We start from the raw sequence: 12,167 nt of genomic DNA on the forward strand, positions 1-12,167 counted from the left end.
TTCACGTATCATTTATTCTTCTATGTTGTTTTTGTGAGTTTCATTTGATTAAACTTGTGGAACTCTACGTACGCTGCACCTTGGTCCGTTAATTCATTAGACGATCGTGACAAAAGGGTTACTGAAGGGCAAACACAGCCGTTTAAGGGTGTTTTACTGTTCAAACAGGAAACCCGAAYGCTTGAAGGAGTTTTACAGCAGCATTACAAACGGCAGTGCCAAAAGCAAATTAACTGAAAGACAGGGGACTTTATCAAAAACAGTCTGAGAAGAAATCCAAGGGCAAGGTCAAGCCTGAACTTACTATATACAGATAATCCCCCTTGARGTGAGCTATAAAGAGATATTTTAAGAATACACTACAGAGGGTGCGTGGGTTTCCCTGCTCCACAATGTGACACTCTTGTGGACAGTTATTTATGGTGGGATAATKGGCATATCCTGTAGATGGTGAAAGTCAAACAACACTTAGTTCTATGAATAATCTGAGTCTAAAGTCACATTCAGACAGTTTTATCGAGACATGACTGGAAAAAACCGACTCTCAAGTGTCACTGTCACAGAAGGGCARACACTAAGCTAAAAACAAGCCAACGGTGTGTTCATCGAGCGTGTTTTGGTAACAGCATGAGAATACATTTYACAGTGACTTCTCGATCTCAATCTCTTGTTCTGTTCACCTTTCACTTACTTATCTTCGTCTGCCTACAGGCGACATCTTCCTTTCCCACCGAAAACAGATCACTATTTAAAATCAACATCTAACAGAGCACACCTACAAGCACATGCTAGGTTTGTATGTCTTTTAAAACAATGGGTCAAGGGGAGATAAGATCTGCTATAATATTTTTGTTTGAGTATGATATTTCAAAATGCACCAACGTTGAGCCATCCATGTACCTTTGCAACACCGTCCTCTTATTCTGAAATCCATCAGCTCTGCTGGGGCACAAACAGAAGTTTCTCTCTCTCTCTCTCTCTCTCTCTCTCTCTCTCTCTCTCTTTTCCACCACATAATCAGGGTGTGTCAGTGGTTTATTTAAGATACCCACAGTAACAAGCATTGAGAAAAACCAAACCATTGCTCTGAGGAGAGAGAGAAAGAGAGAAAAGGCGAGTTGGTGGAGGGGGGGACCAGTGAACAGGCATAACCACCAACACCAAACATATCATATTTCACCCCCTGCACAACTCTTACCTTGTTCCAGTAGAGCAGCTACTCACACCAACCGATGTGAAACAATCACACATTAAAAACAGAAGTGTGGCGACTCACTCCCTTCTGTCCTCTCTGTGCCTGTCTGGAGTATATGATGCTAGCGTACACCAGCCAGGCCTAATGCCCCAAACCTAGCCCGTGGCTAAAGGCTCCAACGCCTGCCCAGTCGAGAGGGAGGAAGTTGGGGAGAAGGGGTGTGAAAGGAGTGGGACTCACCGGTCTCTGAAGACATACCAGACGAGTGCAGTCAGGACAGTCCCCAGGATGGACAGGGTGAGCAAAAAGCAGAACAGTCCCCTCATGCCTCTCTCCCCCTACTAAGCCCTCTGGCTGGCCCTCTCCTCTTCTCTCTCTCTCCCTCTCTCCTAGTGTCCCTCACTCCGCACTGACACATTAGTTTGTTTTGGCACCTTTCCCCTCTTTCATTTTATTTTTTCTACCTCGCATGCACCCTCCTCCCTCCCTTTCTATTTCTCCCTGATTGTACCTCACTGCTCACTCTCGCTCTTTCTGACTGTGGTTAATCTTTCTGTCTCACTCACTCCCCCCTCCTTTTCCACCCTCTCTTTCTCTCTCTCTCTCTCTCTCTCCCGCTCGCTCTCTTTCTGAGCGTTTCCAAGCACACCGCTTCTGTAAGCAGGCTATCATATCTCTGTCCGTGCCCTATAAAAATACCTCATGCGCCTCTCTCCCTTCTTTCTCTCCTTTCCCCCCTCTTTTCTCCCTCTCCACTCGGCTCCTGTAGAACTACAATGTCCGTCTTGTCCGCATGCCCTCCTTTACGTAGATTGATGTGACTTGTTTCCTTTCATCTCTCTTTCTGGCTTCCTCTTTCTCACTCCTTCATTCTCACTCTTACTTTCTGTCCACTGTAGTCCCAGAGCTCAAGCTGTTGTTCCTTCTGCATTTTCCAACCCCACCCCTGAGCCCCAGCCTTCTCTGCACTTTCCCCCTCTCTCCCTCCCTCTCTTCCTGTAATATCCGTCCCACCCCCATCCGAACCCCCTCTTCTCTCCCCTCCTCTGCATGAAGAGCAGCCAGTAATATAATTCCCTGGTACTGAATTAGCCCAGGGTCGCTGCTTGACTTGTGTGTATGAGTGTGTGTAGTGTGTAGTTGTGGGTGTGTGTGTGTGTGTTGTGTGTGGTGTGTGTGTGTGTGTTGTTGTGTGTGTGTGTGTGTGTGTGTGTGTGTGTGTGTGGTGTGTGTGTGTGTGTGTGTTGTGTGTGTGTGTGTGTGTGTGGTGTGTGTGTGTGGTGTGGTGTGTGTGTGTGTTCTGTGTTGGGGCCATGGGATTGTATTTTTCGTCCGCCTAGCGCAATGATGGTCAGAGTAGGCATGGGGAAGGGGCTATCGGCCAATCAGATCGACGGTTTCCCTGTTCTCTATCTCGTGCCCTTCTCTGACTGCCCCGTTCCATATCTGGCTGGCTCTGCAAGTTTACTTTCCAGGTGGTTTGCAGGCTCAAGCTCAACTTTGTTTACAGCATCAGGCATCAGTTCTAAGAAGCTATTAATTAAAACTTTTCTCACCCTGAGAGATGATGAGAGAGAAAGAGAGACAAAAATATATACTTTGTGTACAACGCAAAACCCCAAACAATGCATGCAGAGCAGAATTAGGACTATACCTGCTAGTTATCAAGATGTAATTCTACAACCACCTAAAAGGAAGCAATGCCCACACATTCCACCACAAAGCCCTCACCTACAGAGAGATGAACCTAGAGAAGCGTCCCCTCAGCCAGCTGGTTCTGGGGCTCTGTTCACAAACACAAACAGACCYTACAGAGCCCCAGGCCAGCAAAACAATTAGACCCAACCAAATTATGAGAAAGCAAAAAGAGCTTTCTCATATATACAAAAGTATGTGGACACCTCTTCCATATATACAAAAGTATGTGGACACTYCTTCAAATTAGTGGATTCGGCTATTTTAGCCACACCCGTTGCTGACAGGTGTATACAATCTAACACACCGCCATGCAATCTCCATAGACAAACATTGGAAGTAGAATTGCCTTGCCGAAGAGCTCAGTGACTTCAACGTGGCACTGTCATAGGATGCCACCTTTCCAACAAGTCAGTTCGTCAAATTTTTGCCCTGCTAGAGCTGCCCTGGTCAACTGTAAGTGCTGTTATTGTGAAACGTCTAGGAGCAACAACGGCTCAGCCACGAAGTGGTAGGCTACACAAGCTCACAGAACGAGACCACCGAGTGCTGAAAATCATCTGTCCTCAGTTGTAACACTCACTTCCAAGTTCCAAACTGCCTCTGGAAGCAACGTCAGCACAATAACTGTTCGTTGGGAGCTTCATGAAATGGGTTTCCATGGCCGAGCAGGCGCACACAAGCCTAAGATCACCATGCGCAATGCCAAGTGTCGGCTGGAGTGGTGTAAAGCACGCCGCCATTGGACTCTGGAGTAGTGGAAATGCGTTTTCTGGAGTGATGAACCACGCTTGGCAGTCCAACGGACRAATCTGGGTTTGGCGGATGGCAGGAGAACGCTACCTGCCCGAATGCATAGTACCAACTGTAAAGTTTGGTGGAGAATGATTAATGGTCTGGGGCTGTTTTTCATGGTTTGGCTAGGCCCCTTCGTTCCAGTGAAGGGAAATCTTAACGCTACAGCATACAATGACATTCTAGACGATTCTGTGCTTCCAAGTTTGTTGCAATCAGTTTGGGGAAGGACCTTTCCTGTTTCAGCATGACAATGTCCCTGTGCACAAAGCGAGGTCCATACATAAATGGTTTGTGGAGATCGGTGTGGAAGAACTTGACTGGCCTGCACAAAGCCCTGACCTCAACCCCATCGAACATCTTTGGGATGAATTGGATCGCCGACTGCGAGCCAGGCCTAATCGCCCAACATCAGTGCCCGACCTCACTAATGCTCTTGTGGCTGAATGGAAGCAAGTCCCAGCAGCAATGTTCCAACATCTACACCTGCATTGCTTGCTGTTTGGGGTTTTAGGCTGGGTTTCTGTACAGCACTTTGAGATATCAGCTGATGTACGAAGGGCTATATAAATAAATTTGATTTGATTTGAAAGACTTCCCAGAAGAATGGAGGCTGTTATGGCAAGCAAAGGGGGGACCAACTCCATATTAATGCCCATGATTTTGGAGAGTTGTTCAACGAGCAGGTGTCCAAATACTTTTGGTCATGTAGTGTATGTGATCAGATTTTATCAACAAGAGATAAGTCCTGTCTTYAACTTCCAGGGAAAAGCCCCATTGATTATGAGTAACTCTTAAAAGCTACCGTTAATCTGGGAAGTTKCCCAGTAGGCTGGACTGTGCAGTCTTAAGCCTCCCAAAACAATAGAGCTCTAAGACAAGTTCTCCTGGCACATCTCACAGTATGCCGCTGTCTGCCCCTGCCCATGCAAAGATCCTGCTCAGTTATATAAGGGTACTRAATGTGCTACATTATGATTATGTGCAGTAAGGCTAATAAAAGATCATGAAGATCGGTCTGTTAATAACACACACTAGGACTAATAGTGTTGCTAATGTTGGAGCTCACTGAGGCAATGAGGGAGCATAAGGGCAATCTGACCGTGCTATTAGCTAGCTCTGTGTAGGCAGGGAGGAAGGTGAATGGGTGAGTTGTGTAATGGTTTTGTGAACGATGACTGGTGTCTCTATGCTATGCTAGGCTCACGGATTCAGTGATTTATGTAAGCAGCTGGGCCTCCCGTGGGGAATGTGTGCTGTGTGTGTGTGCTGTGTGTTCCATTGGCCTAAGCCGCTGTACCATCTGGGCTTGACGGTGGTCAGGAGGAGGGGTGGATGTTATGTCCTTCTAGTTCCGTTGTGTCATTTCCTATTGCAGACAGAAGAACGGACAGACAGACAGACGAACATACACGGACACAGATAACAGTATTTCCTCTCAGAAAGTAATATGTGTCCTTTCATGATAGAAGAGGGAGTTCTGGGAAAGCTCTTTCTTTTTCCGACTGTATGAACTATGAACCTTGTGTAGACGCCAGATAAATGACTCAGCCCTAGAGCATGAGGCCTGTGGGGAGAAGTACACGGCAGCATGCATGCCTACAAAGATGATATGATCGGAGCAGGACTGTGAAACACTGATAAGAAAAGGTAGTGCCAGCTTGGAACCGTTAAAACAACGAAAGCAGCAGGCAGCAACACTGAGTATATAATATGCCGATAGTAGAAGGAGGCAGTGTTCTCTCTCTCTGTCGCCCTCTCTGTTGATCAAAGTATCCAGGTCTCATCTCGTTTCCCCCGTGTTACATGCTGTCCCTCACACAGCACTCCAAGCCACATTAATTCCTCCTTGTTCCAAGCAAAAATGCCTTTTTTTCTAAGGGCACATTTCTAATCTTATTAAAGCCCCGCTGTCTGGGAACTACCTGCTCTCCACTCCCCCGCCTCCCTCACTTCCCCCGCCTGACTGAATAATTCATAAATTATCAATCTAATTCAATTGAGTATACTTTAACGTGATTAATCTATTATTCAACAGAGAGAGGAGGAATCAGTCCAGTACACTCTCGATAGATTATCAAGATTTGTGAGTGTGTGKGTGTGTTTACTGTTGAACTACTACAGTAGATGTGTGTATGGATAAAGGTCTGTTTGAGAGTTCTAAGTTTATCATGAATRGTTTTCTGTGTATTTAGGTGAGTGTTTTTTGTACCTGTGTATTTGTGTAAGTGTAGATAAGTGCTGCTGGTCTTGATTGTCAAGGTGTTGGTTAAGTGTTGCTGTGTATGTTTCCAGGCTGACATAGCCCAGCTGTTCCACACAGGGAGCCTGAGAAGGAGCTTAGCTGTGGGGGTGGGATGGAGGGGAGGGGCAATTACTTCCTGCCTGTGCCCATGTGACATCACACGGCATGGCTGGGCAGCTTCTGGATACAGGACAGGCGGTAACAAAAGGACCCATTGTYCCCTGGCAAATCAAATCAAATTGTATTGGCAGCATGCACATATTTAGCAGATGTTATTGTGGGTACAACGAAATGCTTATGTTCCGAGCTCCAACAGTGCTGTAATATCTAACAATACACACAAATCTAAAAAGTAAAATGGAATTAAGAAATATATAAATATTAGGACGAGCAATGTCGGAGTCCAGAGTATAAATATATATGTAGGGATGAATAGACGTTATGGACAGTACAGTGGCTTGCGAAATTATTCACCCCCCATGGCATTTTTCCTATTTTGTTGCCTTACACAACCTGGAATTAAAATGGATGTTTGTATAATTTCATTTACACAACATGCCTACCACTTTGAAGATGCAAAATATTTTTKAWTKKKRAAMMAAMMARRAAWTAAAMMAAAAAAMYRRAAMYTWRRSSKKSMWWAMYWWTYMYCCYCYCMAARKYMAWWMYTTKKWRRARMMMCWTTTKSMRSMAWTWMMRSYKSMARKYYYYTKGGGKWWKKYYYYWWWARSYTYGSMMMWYYWASCMMYKGGRWTTTTYCCCATTATTCAAGGCAAAACTGCTCCAGCTCCTTCAAGKTGGATGGGTTCCGCTGGTGTACAGCAATCTTTAAGTCATACCACAGCTCCTCAATTGGATTGAGGTTTGGGCTTTGACTAGGCCATTCCAAAACATTTAAATGTTTCCCCCTAAACCACTCAAGTGTTGCTTTAGCAGTATGCTTAGGGTCATTGTCCTGCTGGAAGGTGAACCTCCTTCCCAGTCTCAAATCTCTGGAAGACTGTAAAATGTTTCCCTCAAGAATTTCCCTGCATTTAGTTCCATCCATCCTCCCTTCAATTCTGACCAGTTTCCCAGTCCCTGCCGATGAAAAACATCCCCACAGCATGATGCTGCCACCACCATGCTTCACTGTGGGGATGGTGTTCTCAATGACAATGATAATAGGCCTTTCACGACACCCCAAAAATTGTATCTGGGGGGCATAGCAGTGGGAAGTAAGGGTGCTGACAAAAACTACTAATCTAAAATAGCATTTGAGAAGTCGTTGKGGAGATGAGTGTTACACACACCTCTATGAAGAGGGAACGCAACACCCTGCTACAACTAAACTCTGTGAAGTAAAAGAGGTATGGACTGTAGGTGCGAGTAAGGATGACAAAAAGGCAGAATGTGGTACCRTTTACAAGGACTTTATTCCTTTACACGGTAATATGGGGRAAATGGGCTGGACGGAACCAAAGCAAAGAAAGTAAATGTCAAAGCCCCCTCTCCTACCTTACCTGCCTACCCACTACTTACCTAACTTAGCACCACCTGGTGCGCTAACCAAAATACAGGGGGTGGTCCGCCCAGGTCTTTCCTAGTGTGCCTAGACAGTGAATATACTACGGGTATATGTATGCCTGCGGGCCTCTTGCCTAAGCACTCCCTAGGTGCCTTCCCCCCTGGGAACAAATGAAACAGAATATCAAACAAACTAAGAAACCAAGGACATCAAATAAGCTCTATCTGATAATGCAACAAACAAACACAGTAAATACCAAATCGCTTTCTGAGAAACAAACACTATATAACCCTCTGCTCCCTGAAAAAAAAAAAAATCTCTCTCCAGCATTTTCTCTCTCTCCAGCATTTTCTCTCTCTCTCCAGCATTTTCTCTCTCTCTCCAGCATTTTCTCTCTCTCTCCAGCATCTTCTCTCTCTCTCCAGCATCTTCTCTCTCTCTAGCATTTTTTTCTCTCCTCTCTAGCATTTTTTCTCTCTCTCTAGCATTTTTTTCCTTCTATGATATTTTTTTTTTTCTCCTCCCAGAAACGATCTCCCAGCAACGATCTCCCTTCTGAACAGAAGCTGGCTTTTATATAGCTTCAGAAGGAATGGGTATTTGAAGACATCTGCGTCCTGACGAGGGGGCGGGGTCAGCTCCAATTAGCCATGGAGTCAGTCGACCAATCAGCTGCTTGGGGAGAATTCAGGAAGCCATCTCCTGAAACACACACTTAAATACATAAACTACAACACAGAAACTGGGGAACGTAAMAGTGAGCCACAGAGTGGATGTAATGTTTGTAAATAGTTTAGCCAAGCAAATGCATTTGTACAGTTAACATTTTCCATTTGGTTCTGTACACCAGCATTTTAGATTAAATGTTTCATATGAGGCGACAGTACAGTCACCGTTTGATGGTATTTGCATTAATATCTGTTTTACAGTTTAGAAATAAAAACACTATGCTCCTTGTCCCCTATTTGAAGTCATTTGGACAAATTCACTTCTAGTGTATTAAAGTACTCAAAACTTTAGTATTTGGGTCCCATATGCCTTGCACACAATTACTACTTTGTGACGACGGGAGGAGATTTTAGTAGGAAGGATAGAGCACCCTACTCCAGCTTCTGCGTTCTTTGTGCACAAATGTTGGAATAACACTTGCACTTTTTCTACTAGAACAGACTTTGCTCAAACTACTTTGAGAAAAATGTACTTACTATGACGTGGTTGTCTCGCCTAACTAAGTCAAAAACCAAAGTTCTCTGAATCCCAATACCACACAGTGTTTACGGTTCTTTAATACCGTTCTTATTATTAAAAAAGGGGGTTACGTGATAAAAGCAAAACAAAACAGAAGGACAGGCCGGGGCACACTCACACCACATGCACACCAGAGTCCATAGTTGTTTGGCATGGAGCGTTCGTCGCGTCAGCATTGTGGTGTTCTGATGCAGTAGTCGTTGCCTCAGCAGTCTTGTCATAGCAGGCCACTTCTGGAGAGGGTGAAGAAAGCCTCATCAGTAATATCATCTGGGCCAGCTTGACCCTTTTGGGGGGCCTAAGAGAGTTTGGATTGCGGGGGCCCCTGCCCTCGCGCCAAAACATTTGTGCTTCACAACATACTCTTAGGGCTTGGGTCTGGATTATATCTAGCTTTTTTAAAGATGTCTGAGCTGGTGATCCAAACGCTACACTTCCAATGATGAAATTAACAGCACTATATACAGTTGAAGTCAGAAGTTTACATACACCTTAGCCAAATACATTTAAATGTCACAGTTCCTGACATTTAATCCTTGTAAAACTTCCCTGTCATAGGTCAGTTAGGATCACCACTTTATTTTAAGAATGTGAAATGTCAGAATAATAGTAGAGAATGATTTATTTAAGCTTTTATTTCTTTCATCACATTCCCAGTGGGTCTGAAGTTTACATACATTCAATTAGTAATTAGTATTTCTTTCATCCATCTGGAGGCATTTTGCCTCAATAAGTGAGCCTCCCTTCAAGTGGTCCTTTATTTATTTCATGTTAACAATTTCTTAAACTTCTGTAATAACTCCCTTCACCCACTGCCGTCCAGTTTGATCCGGCATGCTACAATCAACCACACGTTTACATACCAGCTTGAGTTTGTGAGCCTTCTCATACGAAGAACTTAATTGAGGCTGTGAGGACAGTTGGTAAAACTGTCTTGTCAGATGTGCCACAGGTGTTAGAATGTGATAAGTGTTGGTGATATTCAAGTGGTTTGGATATGCGGGGTGTGGTTTATGTGGTACCCTTTATTGTCTTACTGACAGTATCCCTACCCTTTTCAAATCAACTTATTGCTCGCATGGTTAGCTTAGTCCAGGGGTGTCAAACATACGGCCGCGGGCCGGAACCGGCCCCCAAGGAGGTTCGATCAGGCCCGCAGATAATTTGAAAGTGGAAAAATGCATAAAAGACATGGAATTAATATTTTTAATTCGCTGCAATTCATGGATTATCCGCTAAGGGGCGCACTCTTTCCATCAGAGTAGAAGACAAGCTGCATCACTGAGACAGACTGAAAACAGGAGGGTACATCAATGCGCCATCTGCTGCTTGTTACGACGTTGTTAATACCTTGGTCTCTACCTCTCCCGCTACACCCTCATTAGCCAAATGTCGTTATCCAAACGGAGAAAAGTAGATAAGGAGTGTAGAATTTTCAAAGAAAAATGGACCACGTCTATTTATTTACAGAGATGCACGGAAAACCTTCGTGCTTGGTGTGTTTGCAACAAGTTTCGGTATTGAAGGAATATAATATTCGACGCCACTACGAGACTCATCACAGCGAAAAATATGACGGCTTGCAAGACAACTGAGAAGAGATAAGATTAACGAATTGCTGGCGGGTCTGAGGAAACAGCAGTCAACTTTCATCCAGAGCCGAGAAGTCAGTGAAGCCAGCGGTAAAAGCCAGCTACCTAATTGCTAGCGAAATAGCATTAGCATCGAAGCCGTATTCGACGGTGACTTTGTTAAAACGATGCATGATGAAGCGGCTGAACTTGTATGTGCCGAGAAGCGACAAGCTTTTGCCAATATTAGCCTGACGAGGAATACTATGTATGTTTCATGTATGAAGTTTAAGATTTACAGGACAGGCGAACACTTTCTTCATTACACATTTAAAAATCACTCTCCTTAGTTTGTAAGGTGTACGCAGGATTACATTTAGATTTATATGCGTATGTGTAAGTGGTTTAAACATTCCTTTCTTTAAAAGTCTCATTTAATCTTAAAGTGCATTAACTATATTTTTCAGTACCAATTAAAGTTTGTGCCTTTGTACAATCAGTGGGATCAGTTGCAATGCATATTTGTGAATGATAAAAGTAAATTGCACATTTGTCTAAGGAAATATGAGGTGTTTCATGAAATGTTTTGTAAAAGGATAGTTCATTAAATTTCAATATTTTCCTAATGTTCTTGTGCTTCTTTCACCAAAACAAAGGAAAGACATGAATTTTGGTTATTTATAGCAGAGTATGGTATAATTTTAATGGTCCGGCCCCCACTTGACATCTCCCTAGGCCGTATGTGGCCCACGATGCGAAATGAGTTTGACACCCGCCTGGCTTAGTCCCTTACTTGATCCACACCTGTGATGTACACTACCTGACATGGTTTATTGGTATTTTTATAACTTGTGAATCCACATTGAGCTATGAGGACAGTTGGTAAAACTGTCTTGTCAGATGTGCCCACAGGTGTTAGAATGTGATAAGTGTTGGTGATATTCAAGTGGTTTGGATATGCGGGGTGTGGTTGTATGTGTACCCTTTATCGTCTTACTGACAGTATCCCTACCCTTTTCAAATCAACTTTTATTGCTCACATGGTTAGCTGAGTCCACTCTTACTTGATCACACCTGTGATGTACACTACTGACATGGTTTCATGGGTTTATCAATTGTGTGGGCAGTTCTGAAGTGGCATTGGATTACTTCTATTTACAAGGATATAACCTGTTCTACACAATGACATTGTGTGATTGATCTTACTGTTTTTCCTCAGTCCAGACTTTTCAAAAAGCTTGTAGGAAATTGACAGGACAAACCACTCGATGCATACCATAGCAAAGTAATTGTGCCCTTCTTTTTTTTTTACCAGACCTTACATTTGCCGCATGACGAAGCTAAGAATCTTGATTTTTATTAACTTGTGAATCCACATTGAGCTATGAGGACAGTTGGTAAAACTGTCTTTGTCAATGTGCCACAAGGTGTTAGAATGTGATAAGTGTTGGTGATATTCAAGTGTTTGGATATGCGGGGTGTGGTTGTATGTGGTACCCTTTATTGTCTTACTGACAGTATCCCTACCCTTTTCAAATGAACTTTTATTGCTCACATGGTTAGCGGATGTTATTGCGAGTGTAGGCCAATGTCTTGTGAGTCTAGTTTCAACAGTACAGCAATATCAAAAATTCACAACTACCTAATACACACATCTAAGTAAAGGAATGGAATGAGAATATGTACTTTTCAGGTGTACATCAGCTGACTCATCTAAGCCAATAGTGAAATTGTTTATTTTATGAAATTATTCAAACAATTGCAAGTACAAAATGAAAACTTGTGCACTTTCAATCCTTTTAGTGGGTTTGCCTCGGGAATAAGCTATCATTACATCAACCCTGGTAGGCCTACCTGTTGGACAAAACAGATCCTGTAGAATCATTGCTATGATCCCATGGTCACTGGCAC

General features: G+C 43.6%; 1 protein-coding gene and 1 long non-coding RNA gene across 7 annotated transcripts in view; both read right to left on the bottom strand.

Moving 5' to 3' along the window:
* Positions 1 to 2,199, bottom strand: part of st8sia6 (ST8 alpha-N-acetyl-neuraminide alpha-2,8-sialyltransferase 6) — a 7,718-nt gene extending 5,519 nt beyond the window's left edge. For 2 of the 5 annotated variants that reach the window (XM_024011946.2, XM_024011944.2), the window contains exon 1: positions 1,436 to 2,199. In XM_024011946.2, the coding sequence (XP_023867714.1) occupies positions 1,436 to 1,521 (86 nt within the window). In that variant the 5' untranslated portion in view covers positions 1,522 to 2,199. Of the gene's footprint in view, positions 1 to 900; positions 1,087 to 1,198 lie in introns of all 5 variants that reach the window. The other 3 variants (XM_024011942.2, XM_024011943.2, XM_024011945.2) reach the window with 3 other exon arrangements.
* A 5,122-nt stretch (positions 2,200 to 7,321) lies between these two features.
* The window catches only part of LOC111980292 (uncharacterized), a 5,254-nt gene continuing 408 nt past the window's right edge, over positions 7,322 to 12,167 (bottom strand). Inside the window, exons 2-4 of one of the 2 annotated variants that reach the window (XR_002879422.2) lie at positions 9,549 to 9,582; positions 8,804 to 8,918; positions 7,322 to 8,139 (exon numbers count right to left, since the gene is read on the bottom strand). This is a non-coding gene — a long non-coding RNA (uncharacterized lncRNA). Of the gene's footprint in view, positions 8,140 to 8,803; positions 9,583 to 12,167 lie in introns of both variants that reach the window. The other variant, XR_011481685.1, reaches the window with a different exon arrangement.

The sequence above is a fragment of the Salvelinus sp. IW2-2015 genome, linkage group LG20, assembly GCF_002910315.2.
Source record: "Salvelinus sp. IW2-2015 linkage group LG20, ASM291031v2, whole genome shotgun sequence".
Lineage (NCBI taxonomy): Eukaryota > Metazoa > Chordata > Actinopteri > Salmoniformes > Salmonidae > Salvelinus > Salvelinus sp. IW2-2015.